Source organism: Musa acuminata, chromosome BXJ2-7 (assembly GCF_036884655.1).
Source record: "Musa acuminata AAA Group cultivar baxijiao chromosome BXJ2-7, Cavendish_Baxijiao_AAA, whole genome shotgun sequence".
Taxonomy (NCBI): Eukaryota; Viridiplantae; Streptophyta; class Magnoliopsida; order Zingiberales; family Musaceae; genus Musa; species Musa acuminata.
The window spans coordinates 726,142-745,495 of record NC_088344.1 but is presented as its reverse complement, the minus strand read 5'-3'; the positions used below and the strand labels follow the sequence as shown (position 1 = coordinate 745,495).

The 19,354-nt window shown below is 34.7% G+C and overlaps 2 protein-coding genes across 2 annotated transcripts; both read left to right on the top strand.

Moving 5' to 3' along the window:
- Positions 1–732: 732 nt before the first annotated feature.
- LOC135616492 (uncharacterized) lies at positions 733–10,658 on the top strand. The gene is made up of 18 exons (XM_065115732.1): positions 733–966; positions 1,295–1,367; positions 1,596–1,639; positions 2,581–2,623; positions 2,723–2,959; positions 3,092–3,241; positions 3,808–3,879; positions 4,531–4,575; positions 4,652–4,731; positions 5,515–5,579; positions 5,662–5,728; positions 5,869–5,982; positions 7,662–7,735; positions 9,391–9,488; positions 9,687–9,746; positions 9,853–9,921; positions 10,011–10,064; positions 10,378–10,658. Exons 1-18 carry the CDS (start codon positions 827–829, stop codon positions 10,420–10,422), a joined length of 1,530 nt encoding a protein of 509 aa, XP_064971804.1. The 5' UTR covers positions 733–826; the 3' UTR covers positions 10,423–10,658.
- A 1,273-nt stretch (positions 10,659–11,931) lies between these two features.
- On the top strand, positions 11,932–16,898 carry LOC135616491 (actin-depolymerizing factor 11-like). The gene is made up of 3 exons (XM_065115731.1): positions 11,932–12,089; positions 15,409–15,674; positions 16,505–16,898. Exons 1-3 carry the CDS (start codon positions 12,069–12,071, stop codon positions 16,653–16,655), a joined length of 438 nt encoding a protein of 145 aa, XP_064971803.1. The 5' UTR covers positions 11,932–12,068; the 3' UTR covers positions 16,656–16,898.
- The last annotated feature ends 2,456 nt before the right edge of the window (positions 16,899–19,354 follow it).

Below are 19,354 nucleotides of genomic sequence, written 5' to 3'. Positions count from 1 at the left end.
GCGGCCCCGGCGGGGACGACGATGAAGGAAGGCTTGGTGGTTTCCGGCGACAGGAACCTGATGTTTTGGATGGAGGAGCGGAAGATGGTGTCGAAGGAGATCGTCTTTGGAATGTATATAAGAAGCGAAGCTTCTCTTGAGGAGAACTGTGTCTGGCTAAGGAAGCTATGGAAGAAGCCTTCAACGTACGCAGCGGTGACCAAGAAGAAAAGAGAGAGAGAGAGAGAGAGAGAGAGACTTCTTGTCCTGTGGATTTTGAATTGAGAGAGAGAGAGAGAAACAAAATAAAATTGCATGAACGCAAGCAATTTGGTGACTGCGTCATGCAGTAGATGGAGCTGGAAAGTGTCGAGCTCTCTTGTCACCTTTTGTTATTATTTAGTTCAAAGTCAAATCAAATTAATAGCTCAATTTTGTTTTAGTATTTATTACATCTAGTGATTTTACATAGACTTAATTTGGTTTGATTTAAATCATATTTTCTAATGATTTTACATAAGAGTTATATTTTCCATAAGAAAAAAAAAGAAGAAGAAAAACATATATGGTTGAGATATTTATTTCTTTTATAATTCTAAAAATGAGAGTACTTTCGGAGAAAAATCTAAAAAATATTTTTTTCTTAATGATATATATTTGTTGATTTTTTTACGGCGTGGATATCTCTCACAAGGGTTTTGTATTCCGTTATATACTTGGCCTATCACGTGCGAAACACCTGGTCAGGGGCGGTGGTACAAGAATTAGCAATTTCCAGGGTTTATAAGATATTGTGATCTCGTCGTTCCGCCGAGCGGTCGATTCCACCGAAGTGGAGGAAGAAGGAATGGATCGGAGACAACACGAAGAAGAGGTACAAGTAGATGAAGCAGCAGCTGCAGCGACGACGGGGCAGCGACGTTACAGCAAGCTCGAAGAAGCCCTCGAGATCAAATCCCTCCGCCGGATCATCAGCGCCTACCTCAAGTACTCCCCACCACAATTTCCTCCTCTTTCTATCGATCCCCTTGCGTGCAACGAAAGCAGATTGTTTTCGTTACCCCTCTTAGTCCTTTCCCTATGTTCCGATTTCCAAGGAAAGGGCTCGATGATGATAAACGGAATCAAAGAATCTGATCAACGTTTCCGATATTAAAGATGATTTATATTCATCAAGATTGGCCTTTGTAGTTTGATGATGTGGTCGTTTTGAGTCTTCTGCTAATTCGTTCGCGTCTTCCTAATTCGTTTCCAGTAGCTTGAGGGATCCAATTGTTTGATCTATTTTCTGTTTGCTAACGAAATATTACTTCAGCTACCCGGATGCTGCAGAGGAAGATATCGTAAGATACGAGAGATCCTTCAGAAAGCTTCCGCCTTCCCATAAGGTTGCTGTCTGTCTATCGGTAGTCTGCATAGAGTTACATATTTCGCTCAAGAATTTTTTTCGTTTACATAAAGAATGACATTGTGTGGATTTTGCTTTCCTTGCTTGGGCATTATTGGTTGTGGTATGTGGTGTCATCAGTTTATTTTCGTTTGTGAAGCTTTCGTTTATTGCTTATAACAATGATTTTCAATGAGAACTATTATCACGCTTCATCCTCCTTCTGCAGGCACTTCTCTCTCATCTTCCATTGAAGTACAAAACACTCAGACGGTAATTGAATTTTCAAACTTTGACTCCTTGAATATTAACCAAAACTTCTACTTGATGGGAAATAGGGTTTTATTTTGTTTCATTAATTTATGACGCTGTGCATGACTCAAATGTATGTTAAAGTTGATTCAAAGTGCGGATACTGGCCATAAAACAATTCTATCTCTAATTGGCTGATAAAATCAATAGGACGCTTCTTAACTTATTCCTACTTTATTGGGTTATAGTGTGGAGATCTTGTGTACATACTGAATCTGGCATAGAGTACTTAAAACTAAACTGTGATATGTTATACTGAAACATTTACACATGTTGATCTCCATTTTTATGCTATCTGTTTTCTTGCTTGGAGCTAGGCCTTAAATATGCTCTGTGCTCCCATGCACATTGTAGCTCGCTTCCTGTTAGTTCTTTGTCCCTTGATGCTCGTGGGAATTATGGAGTGGTCTGGGATGATTGTTGTTTGGATACATAAGTGGTTCTAATATCCTTTAGACAAATTCATGTTTGATATTAGCTTTAGTGTTAATATGCTTGTTACCTATAAGTCAGCAAACCTCCTACCAACCTTGTTAACTCCATGTCGGATAATGTCCCATAATTGGTTCTAATAATGTGCAACTTTGAAATATCTGAAAATCAGTTTAGTGTACGAGCAAACTAAACAATGTTTCCTTAAATTTTTGTTCCTCCTTTTGTGCACAAGGAATACAGCTTTAGATATGAGTTCGAATTTGATTCTTGTGTCTGTACTCATAGTTCCTATGATGCCTAAACGGATTTACGGTTAGAGTGCTTATACCTTATGTAAATATATTTTGTGTATGATCAAAGGAGCTATAAAGTACAGGATTTGAGCAATTAAGTTTTTGCAGTTGTTTCTTTGTCATGGACATGTAATAGATGTCATCATGGATTCCTGAACATGTAGTTGTTTGCAGGTGTGTTTCTGTGAACACATACTTTATAATGAGCATGCTTCAGGTAAATGCTCTTATTCCTTCAGTACATATGTACCTTCGGTAGACACTTCAATTTCATGAAGGTTAACGTAAAAGCTTTCTTTGTTTGTAATGCTGCCAGGCATTTGATCCTCCACTTGACATGAGCCAGGATATAGATATTGATGATCATGAGGATTTACAAAATGTATCTGAAAGTCATCAAGCTGAAGGCTCTAAATGCTCTGTAGAAAAAAATGTTTTCTCAGAGCAACCTCTGCCAATTGGTGGAAGTGATGCATATGTCTCTGAGCCAATCAATTCTGGAGAAGAAAACAATATGACTGACGAGTCCTTGGAAGCAACTACTAAAGAAGAGGTCCTATACTTGAAATTTCAAAATAGTTTCTTTTGTTCCATGGCTTCTCAAAATACTGTTGGACACAGCACATTATTTGGAATCTTCTACATCTTTTTCATTTAGAAGTTTGACTTCTGTAGATAACAACAGGAGATACATATGGAAGTTTCCCATGCGTCCCATGTGGAAAAGTTTGTAAGCTCCGAGATGCAAAAACGATCGTGCAATGGTAATATAAATGATGTGAAGGTTGTTACTGATCCAGCAGCTTGTTGCTCCAACCCTGATGCTAGCATAAGAGTAAGCTTGTTTTTGACCACTTTCTAGCATCTCAATTTCCATATTCCACAGATCAGTGTTAGGTCTAACTATCAAATATCATGCTCTTCTTTTATGCAATTATCTCATTGTAGCAACTAGCAATCCTTGTTGAAATTATGTGTGAAGTGGATTTTCTCTGATTAAATAACTATCTATGATTTGCATAAGATCTCTTTGCTAGTTTTTATATATTCTCCTGCCAAGGAAAAAATTATACTGCTCTGATACACACTGAGATTAAATAACTATCTATGATTTGCATAAGATCTCTTTGCTAGTTTTTATATATTCTCCTGCCAAGTAAAAATTTTTACTGCTCTGATACGCACTGAGATATCTTGTGTTTAGGGGTGTTGGTCCTTGTTGCGCTTCATTGTGTTGTCATTGTTGTTTGGTTATCTTTTATGATTCCCGAAATGCCCTTTTGTTATCATTGTTCCTTTAGTAGATCAAGTTTCTATCTTATTACATGATGTAAATAGCTTTTAGGTAATGACATATTGATTAGACATAATGTATCTCATTTTCTATTATATATATTTCAGGCAACACATCTTGCACACACCTGGATGGATCCATCAGTGCAGTTAAATGTTCCTCTTGTTGATGTTGACAAGGTAAGTTTTATTTGTGAAACTTCATTCTATCAGGATGGAATTTTTTTTAATGTTTATAACATTAATATATTATTGGGAAAACTTTAAATGTTTTTATTTCTGAGCTACAAGTTGTGTAACATAAAAACAGCCAAAGTATTAATCTTCAAAGTGCTAGGATCCATAACTTTTGTGACATGATTTCAACTTATCTTGAGCTCTTTATTCGTTCACATATGGTATACTTTCTAAATATATCAGGGTTTAGCGGTGGAGGATTGTGCTTTTGAGTTTTGATGGATTGTGTTCTTTTGTGATACTAGTGAATGTCTTCGTCATTATGGAATCAAGACCATGATTACGACCCTATATGTATCTGTATGTTTTAACATTTTCTTGGTGTGGAAGGACTGTTGTGAATGTGTCTTCTGTGACTTGTAGCAATGTTAAAAAATTTTTATGCTGCATCACACGATCCATCTTGTTACATTGTAAGATTTTTAATAGGGTTGTTTGAATTTTACAATGTTTTGAGCTTCACTGCTCTTATTAATTAATATGTATTGGAACTTCCAGTGAGCTCATCTATTACAGAATTCTAGATGGTAGAAAACCTAGTGATTGACCTGTTAGCAGATACATTGCTTTCATCGTTTCCAATTCTCCTGTCAGGTAAGATGTATCATAAGGAACATAGTGAGAGACTGGGCAGCTGAGGTACTTAATCTATCTGTATATAGTTTTATGATGACATATCTACCTCTTTACTGGTTTATATTATTGATATATGCAGGGTCAAAAGGAACGTGACGAATGTTATAAACCTATTCTTGAGGAGCTTAATTGCTTATTTCCACATCGTTCCCAAAAAAGGTACGTCTCCTATTACCTATTATTAATTTGGGGCATGGTCCTGGATCTGCTGTTGTGAACTATACTGAACAAGGTTAATATCAGATTTTAATTTAATTTTGGAAGTTTGGCAAAAGTTCATGTAGAAATCAAAGTAAGAATTTATGGATTCTGTATGTATGTCATGTACATTGTTATGCGAAGAACATGTATAGAAGAGGATGCATATTGTAATATGCTGTTAACATGATGGTGAGCAACTGGAATTTAGTCACCGAGTGCATGTGTACTATTGTGTAGATACAGCAGCTGAGTAAAAACTCACTCAATACAAGAGAGTATTTTATAATTTGAAGGATTTTGCTTATATGATTGGAAAGAACTATTTCCTTATCTGTGATATCTGAGAAGAAGACCTAATTTTTTATCTTATTGATGGTGGGTTTTAACTTTCTATATTTGATCTCTACATTATTATATTATACAATATGAAGGAAAAATATTCTGTGAATGGAAGTTATGGAAGAATGTGGTAGTTTTCTAATCAAGGTCTTGTTATATCTATCGTAGTTTTTCCATGACTCTAATTTCACTAAAAAGTTTGGTTGTATGTAGAGTTCCTTGCAGTTATTATAATTATTATTATGTCTCAAATTTTTTCATCTTATCTTCAGTATCCGATTGATTTTTCTTTCAAGTTCTGGCACGTGTGTACATCATATTCTAAATATGATGTTTGTGTAGTTACTTTCTCCCTTTGATATTTGTGTAGTTAATAAATAGTTTTCTAAATAAAATTTGCAGGCCTCCTTATTGTTTAGTACCTGGTGCTGGACTTGGGAGACTAGCTTTGGAGATTTCTTGTCTTGGTATGCAGAGTATATCTAATGACGTTCTGTAATCATTATTTTATTTGGTGCTGATGCTCACCATTTTATCTTTATTGAACAGGTTTTGTAAGCCAAGGAAATGAGTTTTCGTACTATATGATGATATGCTCTAGCTTTATCCTTAACTAGTATGTTAGCCATATAAATTTCAATCTCGACTTCTAGTCTGGTTCATCTCTTTTATTTTACGAGATATCATGAACCAAAACTTACTGATTTTTTTTCTTATTTATGCAATTAACTAATAGCTGAATTTACCTTTTGCTAGTACTCAAGTGGCTGGTGAATGGACGATTTATCCTTGGATCCACAGCAATTGTAATTCTCTTTCAGATAGTGACCAACTTCGGTCTGTTTCATTTCCAGATATTCATCCATCAAGGTATATAGGTCTTATCTTAAATTCACTTTTCCCTACCAGTGCTGGGATCAACAATTTAGCCATGAGTTGTATATTAAAAGGCAATATACATGATTTATTTGTATTTATGTTTTGGGGCAATCTAAAATATCTAAGTTATGTTTATATATGTGTACAGCTGGTTGGCTATCATTCACAATGTGGATTGTTTGATTTCTGTCCAAACTTGTAGATCATTTTTCTAAACTTAAAACACTGTCTATGTTATTTAAAATTTGCAGAAACTCAAATGGGGTTTTATTTGACATCATGTTTATGCCTCTATTTGATATATTTATGTTGGTTGCATTTTAACATCTATTATTATGCATGTTTATAAAAATGTGCTTGTCATAATTAACTGTATTGATTTTTGATGATCTATTTTTGCCAAGGCTACAAGTTTCATTTGCACCCCTTGTTGTATGGACATCTGGCATTGTATGTACTGTTCTTCCATTTAATGTGGACAGTTGGCACAGTTGAGTGTGTTGGCAACAAGTGTTGGAGGACAAAAAATGGAAACACTATGGAAGATAAAAATGGAAGATAAAAAAGGTAGATAAACAACATGCTTACCTGATGTCTCTGGTCGGTGGGAAGATTTTTTCATCTAGATTCTGGTGATGAAAGATGGTGAGAAGTAGCTAGCAGGTAGACATGCCACAGGGTCTCAGGCATTGAACAAAGGGTAAATAAGATTTGAAGAATGAGTCACTTACCAATTCTTTTTAAGATCAGGATATATCATAAATTGAAACACCCATGATACAGCCTCCAAAATGCCTTGTATGTAAATGAAAGCACCTGAAAATAGGCTGATGTCCTGTGAATTTTAAAACAGCAATCTATGCCAATGAATTTCAGAAAACATGCCACACAAGATGTTTACTTGACACTGGTGAACTCCTCCAAAATGCATGTTACTGAAACTGGAACATCCATTGATGATTGTTCATGATTCGATCAATATACTATACAGCGATGTCTGAAGTACTGATCGTAGTGGTACATGTTGATTGGTTTATGTCAGTCCAATCTGTTGGTTTTACTTGGTATACAACTAAACTAAAAGGGCATATCTAGTGCATGAGGCTCACGGCCTCACGCTAATGCTTGTTGTTGTAAATAAACCCTGGTCACCCAAATTTACAAAAAAAAAGAATTGTTGTTCCAACACTTGCCCTCATCACTTGGTATACCACTTTTGTTCTTTTTTTAAAAAGATTTTTTGTGATACCAGGTGGTAGAAGACAGGTGCGACTCATGGCTGTGTTGTTGTTATTGTTGTTGTTGTACCAGGTGGCAGAAGACAGCTTTTTAATATTGTGGTGAATATTATTTTTTCTAACCATTGATCTTTAACAATGTAAAGACTTTCAAATATGCATTTCATTGTTATTGTCTACTCAACACATTAACTTCAAGATTTGTTCCTTATTGATTTAGGTAAAATCCAAGTTATGTTTTGTTGAATTACATTAAGATGTTTCTCAGTAATTACTTTTTAGGGTTTGGTTAGGTTCCAAGTTTACAAAATTTTTGTTTCATTTATGACAAATGTTGTTTCCTATAAAGGTGGACTTTCCTTGGCTGTTCTTCTTGGTGATTTTTGTGACATGCCATATTAATCTTTTGTTGTGTCTCTCTCTTGTAAACAGTGCAGGAATTACTGAGGGTTTTTCTATGTGCGCTGGTGATTTTGTTGAGGTCTATAATGATGAAAGCCAAGAAGGTACATTAAAAATGATTCTTTGTGAGACATACAAACTAAGCAGGCAACCAGGCACTTCTAGCTATGTGAGATTGTACATCTGGTGACAGCAATCATGCTATGCACTTATGCAGACCATTCATCTTTCAGGGATCTGATACGGGGATCTTTTGGACTTTATTCTGAGCTTGAATTGTTGAAACAATGGTTTGCTAGTATTGTCCATTATTGATGAAGAAATCATGCATGTTTTGATTTAAGATTGGTTAGGGATAACTTATGTTAATTCAACTTTTCTGTTTGAGTTTGTTAACAATTCAAACTCATAAACTTAAGTACTTCATAAAATGTCGTGGCCAATAGTGTGGTTTAGAAAGTTGTATTTGGACCCAAATAGGATATTTTATTATGGGCATCATAGTTTATGGTTTACACAGCAGGTCTTCATGCATGAAAAAGTAGCTATGCATGCTCTGGTTTTCAAAATACGATTGGCACATCATGTAGGGTTTGTATTCCCGAGTAATTAAATATCTATCTATTTTTTCTTGCCCTTAAAAATGACATTGATAAAACAAATCTTGCTAGAAGAAAGACACTATGTTAGTTGTTGCCATATCTTTAGCAGTGTATAAACAAACAAATTGTGAAGCTATAGTGAAGTTCCTTATTGTAGCTTGTGTTCAGATAGCTGGATGAGAATTTGGGTATTTTTCTTAGGCTTACTTATTTTTGAGATTTCACTTACATTGACATGGATGACTTGTTAAGTGACAGTCTACTTGGTTAAGCCAAACAGTGAATGATTTTGGTAACTCATTAATTGTCTTAGTGAACTATTATTCTTTTTGGAATATCAATCTCAGTGCATAGTTCATTAGTCGAGTCTTGTGACCATGGTTGACTTCCTAGTTCACATGAATTCTGATATTTCATTTTGTTGGTTAAAAGTTTTACTTTCAGTATCAAAATTGAAGTGAACTACTGATTCAATTAAGAGCATTTCTAATGAAATACAAGGTTTAGGTGGTCATCCATTGGGCTATAAGATTTTATGACTAGTTAGGATGTTCATAATAAAACCATATGTAACTCTTTAAAGTTCTGGAAATGATGAAAAGAGTAATAACCAAGAGTCCATTTAAGGTGGCTAGCCCATATAAAAAATGTTTCTCGTAATCTGTATGGTGATATTGATGAGTGTTCACTTCCTGATTTAGATAAGAAATTAGAACATTGTACATGTAACACAACAATTAAGGGATTTTTTTATTTATGCATTTCATGGATTTGTTGCAGCTTCATCAATGATGCGTTTTGACAAAGTTCTGTAGTCGGTTTTTTGGTTGCTAAAAACACTAAGCAAGGAATACCTTATTTTTCCTTGTTGCTTCAAAAGCCACAACACCTTTTCTTTGCTATCATTTCACTAGTTTCCAAGGCAAACTTCCTACAATATAAAGGATTATAAGTTAAGAAGGATTATTGTATAATTTGATAAGTTTGCTTAGGCCTTTTATCTGTCAATGAGTATATAACTAGGGGTTACCTTATATTTCTTTTGCTCGAGTGCTTGAGACAAGATCTTTGTCGGATCTATTAATGCTTTAATTGTGGGATTCGAGTTGTGCTTAATTTTTGCACATTCTCATTGCATTATTGAATCTATCTTGCAGCTTACTGGGATGCTGTTGTCACTTGCTTTTTCCTGGATACGGCACATAACATTGTTGAATATATTGAAACTATATCAAAACTTCTGAAAACTGGAGGAGTATGTCTTCTGGAATGAGTTTTATACTTTTTACCATTCGATTACGATCTACACTGTTCTTTTTAGGACATTCCCGAATATTATTGTTGAGCCAATGGTTTCTTGATCTGATTTGATTAATGAATTCTGTTCTGAAACTTGTTACACTAAATATTATTTATTTATTTAATTTGTTCATGTGCCACACTAAAATTACAGGTGTGGATAAACTTGGGCCCTCTACTATATCATTTTGCAGACTCGTATGGACCTGAAGATGTATGTGTACTGTTTCACTATCTTTTTCCATAAGAGCCAATCTGAATGTTCTTTTTAATTTATTCCCTTTTCTCGAAGATGTCAATTGTTACATTCTTATATTCAGGAGATGTCCATTGAACTTAGTTTGGAAGATGTGAAAAAGATTGCTTTTCATTTTGGATTTGTAATGGAGGTGAACACTAATTTTCTAGTCTACGTCTCTCTGACTTTGCAAAAGTTCAGTTATTCTTGTGCTTTAATGACCTTGTTTGATGATCACAGAAGGAGAAAGTAATTGAGACAACATACACCGCAAATCCTCGCTCCATGATGCAAGTAAGCTTGCAATCTTTTAGTTCATTTCTCAGGTTTATTTATGTTTTAAAATGCTGAAGGAAAACTTGCATCCCTGAAATCCATTATTCAAGATATCTTTGGAACAGCAGCACACTCACATGTGGTTCTCATTTTAAAAGGAGTTTTTTTAACTAACACATTCGATGTACCTGGATAAAGACAAATTTCCCTCGTGCTTTTACAGTCATTGCATCTTCTTGAGCATTTAAAGGATAAAGTTAGATTTTGTGGTTAAATTCTGTAGTGCTACAGTGAAGCAAACAGACATCTCACTTTTGTGTTTAAAATGCAGAATCGATACTGCACAGCCTTCTGGACAATGAGGAAAAGCCAGTGATCAGAATCTATGATTCCATGGTAAAAAGTGCTTCGTTAGCATTTGGTGCGAAAGTCTTTCATTGGCTTCAAGATTTCACTTCGCCCCTGATATGAGAAAAAGGATGTTGGCTGGATTGCCATGTCCAGTCATTCCATGATCTATATTTTCTCCTAGTAAATTGTTACATGCCATTATCACCTCGAATATTGTTGGTAACTATGTGCATTGAGCATGTGTCACGTGCACTGTTTTCATTTGTTTGGTCTTTTGAATGCCATAGTATTCTTAAATACGACATAAAAGTTGATTGACAACCAAATAATTGAGGTGTTTGCACAGGTTTAAAACTTGAATGCCCTGAAGGGAGCAACTCAAGGAGTTGAGGCAATTCATGGTCTATGACACCTTCAACTGAGAAGGTGCAAGAGGACCATTGTTGCAGCAAAAAATAGTGGAGGATATGTTTGGGCCTAACAAACCCTTCTTTTATAATCATAAAGCTTTTGTGTACTTGCCCTTCTTAGAGTTGCATGGCACATTGTGAATGAAGGTAAACTAAATTTGAAGCATTTTAAGTATCTCAAGTGTCAGATGGTCAATGAGTCTGGCAACAATAATGCATCATTGATATTGGACCTGTGGAATATATACATATATGTGTGGAATATATACATGTGTGTGTAATCAATCTGAGATAACAAAAAGTAGTCATACTAGAATAAATTGGAACGCCCAATATTAGAGTGTTTAGCATGTCTTCCTTCATGTATGTCATATCAAGACATTTTCTTTTTCTTCTTAAATATTATTATTAACAATTTCTTGCCGTAGAAGTAATATACTAACCGGTTAGATCACAAAGTATGAATGTTTCAGAAAATTTCTTAGATATTTTAACACAAATGACACATGACAATGACAAACCACTATCAAACTGTCATGCAGAAGGATGGATGCTTAATCTTGAAGCATGGATGGATGCTTGGCATCATTGTTTCTGTTCCTGGCACCAAATGGAATAATATTATGCTTATTCTGTCCTTGTCTTCAACTATAATAATAATTGTAAAATGGTTGACTTTTCCATGGCCAACCTATGAATAGTCCATGAATTCATTCGTAAATTATTCAAGCAAATTTGTGAACTATATAGCATATTAAATTAATTGTGAACTATATAATAACATAGAATAAGACTTGTTGGATCGATATTTTTTCTATCGTGAAACTAATATGCATATTTATACGGATGCATGTTTGGATTTTTATCGAATTTTGGACCACAACAATAATAGCAATAAATTATGATGGTCCAACTATTTCGATCGATTAGATAAGTTCTATTTAAAGTAACATTATTAGTCAGATTAAGCATTAATATTTAGGTTCATGTTGTATTAATCTTTTTCTTTGCTAAAAAATAATAATCTTTACTATATTTTCACATTAAATAATAGTTTTACCAAACTTTATATATATATATATATATATGCTTTGGTGTGCAGTCCAACTTCTTTCGCCGCCACATCTTTCTCTTACGTATATATATATTCTTTGGTGTGCAGTCCAACTTCTTTCGCCACATCTTTCTCTTCCGTTCCATTCTCGATCTAAAGCGTCTAATAGGGATTGTGAACAGTGGAGTGGCCCCCTTTGCTACTACTATGGCGTTCCTCCGATCCCACGTGAGTGCTCCTCATTTCGTTTGATCGCATGAGTTTTTATGCCAAAATCGAGTGCTTTTTTGTTTGCGTTTGTCGTCTTGGATCGGTCCATTCTGATACTCCATGGTCAATTTCTTTGATGTTCCTTGATTCTGTGGATTCTTTTGTTTTTGTTTAGTTTGATCAGATCTGTCTTGTGCTTCTTGGTTGTCGGTCTCCGATTAGATGTTGTGGTAGACTGGATTGTGTTTGGGGTTTCGATGAAGCCTCAGCAATTTAGGGTCTGGGAATCTTGAGCAGATGGATAGATATAAGGTATCTAAATGATTTGATCATGGTTCAAAATTTTGGTTCCCTGGGCTGGGTGGACCAGTATGGATCAGATACGGTGGCATACTGACCTACTGTATGTCACCATGCTGGTCCGCACTGAGAACAGGGAATGGGGGATGAGAAGGGAGAGAAGAAGAAGATAAGAGAGATGCAAGAGAGAGAGGGGCGGAGTAGGAGGAGGAAGAAGAGAAGAAGTATCGGGCAGGTGGATGAAATCACCTAGTTGCTGCAAGTTACCATGCCTAGAGCTAGCAAAAAGCCTGGTCTACGTGCTGGTTCTGCCTATACCACCAGAACATACAGGTTGGGATGAAATTAAGAATCGTTGATTTGATTTACTTGCCTGCTACTTCGAGGTGATTGTATGTTACATACCACAGAATGCTTATCGGTGTCAATGGTTCAACATACAGGCTGTGTTTGCTAGAAACCTGTGGAAGTTGAACCATTTTGAAATTATCTTTCCAATATCTCGTTTCTTTTCTTTTGTATATGCATCATCAATTCGTGTCTGTTTCACTGTTTGTGAAGGATGGGCTTGTGGATTGATATCAACAATATATGATGCCGATGTCCTACCAAAATCTCTCATAAAACCACGGAGTCCATCATGCCTCATACTACTAGTTCATCCTAACTTATATGAGGGGCAGTTGGCTACCAAATGTTGGTCGACCTTTGGATTCCACTGACACTGTAATGCTCCCTTTGTGAGTCAAGTCGTCGATGCCTCATTGCTTTGTCGTATATATACTAATGCACCAATACCAACTGTGAGATCCACGTCGACTTCATTGCTACGACCCTCATACTTGTCATAAATTGGTTCCCGCATAGCCTTATAGTATTCTTCCTCAACTCTTGTCTTCTTTTTTATTGTATCTTCTCTTGCTTGTTGTAATTTGTTTTGAAATGATTTACGGACCTCCGTCAGAATTTTCTTACATTTTACAATATCGAGATACCCACCGGCCAAATGCATCTTCACTAAAGTGATTCCTCCATTCTTGTCAATGTAATCATAATAAATACATTGTCAATTATGATAGTTTTTATCTAGGCATGAGTCTATGCTTTATCATATGACTATTTATGTTCCTATCAAATTTAAATCAAATAAGCTATAAACATATAAAGACATTGAATTGATCCAATATCTATCAAATTTTGATTAAATCATTATTAAAACCACTAATCACAGCATTAAATAACTTTATTAAAACCTAATTAAATTTATTTTATCAGCATAAACATGTTAACACATAAAATATGCATTAAATACGTAATTTTGATCCAAGTCAAATTATGATAAAATCATCATTAGATACACTAATTATACTATTAACATAATTAATTACCCACTAATGATTTTTCTTTCAACACTATAAACATGTCAAACACCGTAATAGGTATTAAAGATATTGAATTGATCCAATATCGATCAAATTAAACCTATTAAAGCATAATTAAATAACTTGATTAAAGCTTGATTAAACCTATTTTACCATTATAAACATGTTAAGCACATAAAAGAATCATTAAATACATTATTTTGATGTTAAATTATGATGAAATCATTATTAGATGCATTAATCACACTATTAACATACTTAATTACTCACTAATTATTTCTCTTTCAACACTATAAACATCATATCAAACACCCTAATATGTATTAAAGATATTTAATTGACTTGATATCGATCAAATTTTGATTAAATCATTATTAAAATCACTAATCGCAGTATTAATAATTTTATTAAAACATAATTAAACCTATTTTACCATCATAAATATGTTAAACACATAAAAGAAGCATTAAATACGTTATTTTGATCAAATACGTCAAATTTTGATGAAATCATTATTAGATACACTAATCACACTATTAATATAGTTAATGACCCACTAATTACTTCTTTTTCAACACTATAAATATGTCAAATACCCTAAGTATTAAATACATTAAATTGACCCAATATCGATCAAATTTCGATTAAATCATCATTAAAATCACTAATCGCATCATTAAATAATTTTATTAAAACATAATTAAATCTATTTTACCATCACAAACACATGATCCAATACTTAATATGTATGAAATATAAACATTGGACCTTTTAAGGTCAAATATAAACATTTAGCCTTTTAATACTATTCTATCATCAAAATCATATCAAACAAACATTAGGTCATACATCACATAAAATAGGCTTAATCATCTCATAAATCAATAAAAATCTAGAAAGAGAATACATATCTTTTTATTAAAAAGTTCTTCCTCTTAATCTTCTCAAATTAGTCTCCTAAATTTGATTCAATCCACAAATGTGAGAATAAGAGAGAGAATGTGAGAAAAAATGAGTTTGAGAGAGTATAAGAGAGTGTGAGAGTGAAATGAATTGAAATTAGAGGGAGAAAATGGTTTAAAAATCCTTGAGGAGTGCTCCAATGGTTAAATTGACCGTTGGAGCACTGTTACCATTCGGTAACGATCGGTTTCAGTCGGTACAGGTCGGTAACGGTCGAAATTTCGACCGTTAATGCCTAGCACAGCCCCGTATCATCCGATACGGGGCCCAAAGCCTGATATCGCCCGGTAGCGGGCGGTCTGCATGTCGGTGTTGGCGGATCGGTACGTACCACCGTACCAGGTGGTACGGTATGGTTTTGCATACCTTGACTAAACATATGGCTTTTTACATATCTCAATGGCGATAAAAGATCTATGCAACCGATCTCAAATAGTTGAGACTTATGGTTTTGTTGTTGTTGTACTTACTACTGCATATCTTACCAAGGGTAAGCTCTTTGTTTATATGTGATTGATGGATATTTGTGACACATTCATGTCAATCCTAATACTGTGTGAATGATTTCCATTCTCTAACATCTTGTTGAAGTTATATTGATATATTCTAAGGCACTTTAAGAACATATTACTTGTTTTATTTACGGGTTCTTCTGTATTATTAACTGATATATATACATTCACTGATTTCAGTCAAATGCTTCCTCTGGAATGGGTGTTGCTGATGATTGCAAGGATATATTCTTAGAGCTTCAGAGGAAGAAGACACACAGATATGTGATTTTCAAAATCAATGAGAAGCAAAAGGAGGTTATTGTTGAAAAGATTGGAGGTGCAACCGAGAGCTATGATGATTTCGTGGCTTCTTTGCCTGAAAATGATTGCCGTTATGCTGTCTATGATTTTGACTTTGTTACTGAAGAAAACTGTCAGAAAAGCAAGATTTTCTTCATTGCCTGGTAGGCTTTCTCTGCGCAGCTTTTTTACCTTCATAGTTCATTCTGACGCTTTCTTGTAAGAAAAGGTCAGTTCATATATTTGTAGTTTTTTCTATTGGGCTGTGATAGAATCAACATGACTTGCACAAGTGACGCTGTTAATTTCTGTTGTAGTTGGTTGGCAAATGTTGCATAACTTATAGAACTGATGTGTTTGTAACTCTGAAGGCGGAGACCAAGATTTATGCATTAATATAATTCTGAATTAAAGTTGGATCAAGCATGGTTTGCTTTGAAAATCTGTCAAGAAGAGATTGTTTTCAGCTTTTGGAATAGTTTTTGTTTTCAGCTTTTGGAATAGTTTTTAGAGCTCCCAACTTAACCTTACCTCATTCGCTAGTGTAAAGTTTCTTTCAGAATCTGACTTACTTTTCTCAGAGTTGCATAAGGGACTGAATCAACTTTAAATTGAAAGGATGTTCATGACAAATAAGTGAATAAACTTGCCTAGGAAAATGTACAATTTTATTTGTGCTTTGGTATTTCATTGACATATTAATCCTTATGACAGATTGACGTATATAGTTAAGTTATTTGCAGCCTTTAATGATGATCATTTGAATCGATTTGCAAAATTTCAATTTTGGTTTAGACAGCTTTACCGGAGTCAGCTCCAGTGTTCAAAGTTTCAAGTTTAACACTGTACTTCTATTCATCGGTATTCCAACTGAGTACCCAACTCATCTGTAACCTTTGCTTATGCTGTGATGTTGTTCTTTCATTGGTCAGTTTCTTGCATCACATGCCCTGGGAGTACTGATGAAAATTCGTTTCTTTCTTCTTCATGACAGGTCCCCTTCCATTTCCCGAATCCGAGCTAAGATGCTGTACGCAGCTTCTAAGGATCGATTCAGGAGAGAGCTGGATGGTGTTCACTATGAGATTCAGGCTACCGACCTGTCAGAGCTGGACCTTGATAATCTTAGGGAGCGGGCACATTAGAGTGAAGGCTTAGGGTCATGGGAGCCTCATCAAAGGCCTGCTTGACATCGTGCTCTCTGCCAAATGCTCATGGGTTGTGCAATCTTCAGGTTATGCTGCTTGATTGTATTAATCAAGTGTCATTGGACACTTGTACATGGACAATATAGAAGGCTTGTAAACTGATACAACCTCTGAAGGCATGATTGTATGATTACTATTGTGGGTGTTTATGTTCATGTTCTACTTATTTGTGTTTGTCAATTTGGTTTCCTGTAAAATCTTTGTGCGGTTCACAATTAAGCATGTTCTACAGATGTTCCTTACCCTCGAGAGTAATATACTTGTAATCAGTTCATTCACTTGTGAACTTTATTTTCAGTCATAACTTTCTCTCCATAGCTCTTAGACATTTTTTTAGCTTTGTCAATTAGATACTAATAAAAAAGATGCAAAAGATGTAGGTAAATTATAGATTATTCCATGTAGTTAGTTATGTTTATCATTTCAATCTTTACATTTTAAAAAGTTATATTGATCGAGGTTTGTAATTTCGGATATCGAGTCTTGCTCGATATAATAAGTATAGAGGCATACCCACAGTAGCATGCTTAAAATAAAATAGGCATAAAATCTTTTTAAAATATTTAAAAATAAAAAAATTAAGATAGAGTTTTTAAGTTAGAAATAAATTTTTAAAAATAAATATACCTTTAGTATAGTTTTAGCAAAACTAATGTAAATTAGGTAAAAATAGTATTGTATTTTTTTCGGGCTTTGAGTAGTGTTGTGCAAGGTTCATAATTTCGATTTGTTTCGAATCGTCCATCCGTTAATATTAAATTATTTACAAAAAATTATTTAAATTATTAGATTATTTTATATATAATTTAAATTTTAATATATAAATAAATTAAATAATCATATATGTAGATATACTTGATTCTACCACCAAAATGAACGATGGGTCTCCACGGGTGATGGATCGGGGCCTCCATTTTGTGTCTATATATCAATATGATATATTTTTCGGAGTCAATCTTGAAATTGATCCCACGATATAGTGCATAGATACATCGTATATCATTAATGCATTAATATGGTGATGGTCACAGGTTGATCGTCATGAATCATGTGTCCAAGACGGCTCCTGAGGTATGTATTGGTGATATCAAAACTTCTATTTTCGCTGCTGATCTCTACTCTGATACCACGATAAAATGAGAGAATGAAGAATGAAATTGTAAAGGTAAAGAGAAAAGCACACTCCAATTAGTATGAAGTCTATTTATACATACATGGTGAAAGAGAATATTTCTTTAACTTAGCAGAGAGATTTTCTCAATTGCATGAGGAAATCTCATCTCCTATGCATTTGAGGAAATCTGAAATCTCTTTATTATCATGCCCCCTTCACATCTTTTGATTAATTTAAAATTTATGTTATTTTTGTAGACTATTTTAATAAGTACACATAGATATACCATTTTCATCATAAATCAGAAGTTTCAATAATCTTCACTAAATTTAAAAAGTTGGTTCCAAATTCTTTCAGTCTACAATTAAAACAGTCTACTCTAATGGTGGAGGTGAATATCAAGCCTTCACATCCTATCTCTTTATTTGTGGCATCCAACACCTTAAGTCACCTCCACACACTCCTCAACTAGTTAGCTCTGCTGAACGTAAACATCGACATATCGTAGAAACTGGTCTCACACTTCTGCATCACATGCCAACAACATTTTGGTCTGCCACCTTTCAAGCTGTCGTCTACCTTCACTCCAGTTCTCCAATACCAGTCTCCATTTGAAAAATTATCTTCTAGATTCTCAAACCTTCAAAAACTTAGAATATTTGGTTGTTTATGTTATCCATGGCTATGTCCCTATGCTCAACACAAAATAACACCAAGATCTAAACCTTGCATCTTCATAGGATATTCTCTTGAACATAATGTCTTTCGGTGCTACGAACCAAAAACTTAAAAAGTCTTTAACACATCATGTTGTTTTTGTGGAGTCTGCCTTTCCATTTCAAAACCATGAGTCTTCTTCCATGTAGGTCACTCCAACAAATATATATCATTGGAGTATTCCATCGATCCCGTCAAACGAACCTCTTCCCACACCATCCAGTCCTTTTCTTCAAGATCCACACTCTTTTGTTCTCCAGGTTCAACAGCTCCCCACTCCCTCCATTTCTTCTCCTCTTCCTTCTTCACAAGCCTCCCCTACTATTGAAGTAATATCCTTAGAAATACAATAACCTTCTTTATCTAGTGCCATTGATATATCTCAGCCTATCTCGACCCTTGTCGATGCCTCTCCACCACCCATACCAATAACATAACTTCTAGTTCCTAGACATCCAATGACAACACCCACCATAATTACTCAAGCCAAAAAATCTCCTCATTGGCATAAAGCCATGTGTGAAGAATATGATGCTCTATTCCATAACTCCACATGGACTCTTGTACCTTTTCATCCTACACAAAACATCATCGGGTGTAAATGGGTCTTCCGAATTAAGCGGAACCCCGACGGGTCCGTTGCTCGATATAAAGCACGATTAATAGCGAAAGGGTTTCATCAATGACCTGGAGTTGACTTTATAGAGACTTTTAGTCCTGTAGTTAAACCCACGATAATTCGGCTTATTCTAAGCTTGGTCATCTCCAAAGGCTGGCACTTACGATAATTGGAAATTAACAATGC

Bases quoted from the DNA above. Each gene is read 5' to 3' on its own strand.
- LOC135616492 (XM_065115732.1), top strand. From the start codon at position 827: ATGGATCGGAGACAACACGAAGAAGAGGTACAAGTAGATGAAGCAGCA. The intron at 2,960-3,091 runs GTCCTATACTTG...AGATAACAACAG, and splicing joins AAGCAACTACTAAAGAAGAG to GAGATACATATGGAAGTTTC. The intron at 5,729-5,868 runs GTATGTTAGCCA...ACCTTTTGCTAG, and splicing joins TCTAGCTTTATCCTTAACTA to TACTCAAGTGGCTGGTGAAT.
- LOC135616491 (XM_065115731.1), top strand. From the start codon at position 12,069: ATGGCGTTCCTCCGATCCCAC. The intron at 12,090-15,408 runs GTGAGTGCTCCT...CACTGATTTCAG, and splicing joins TGGCGTTCCTCCGATCCCAC to TCAAATGCTTCCTCTGGAAT. The intron at 15,675-16,504 runs GTAGGCTTTCTC...TCTTCATGACAG, and splicing joins AAGATTTTCTTCATTGCCTG to GTCCCCTTCCATTTCCCGAA.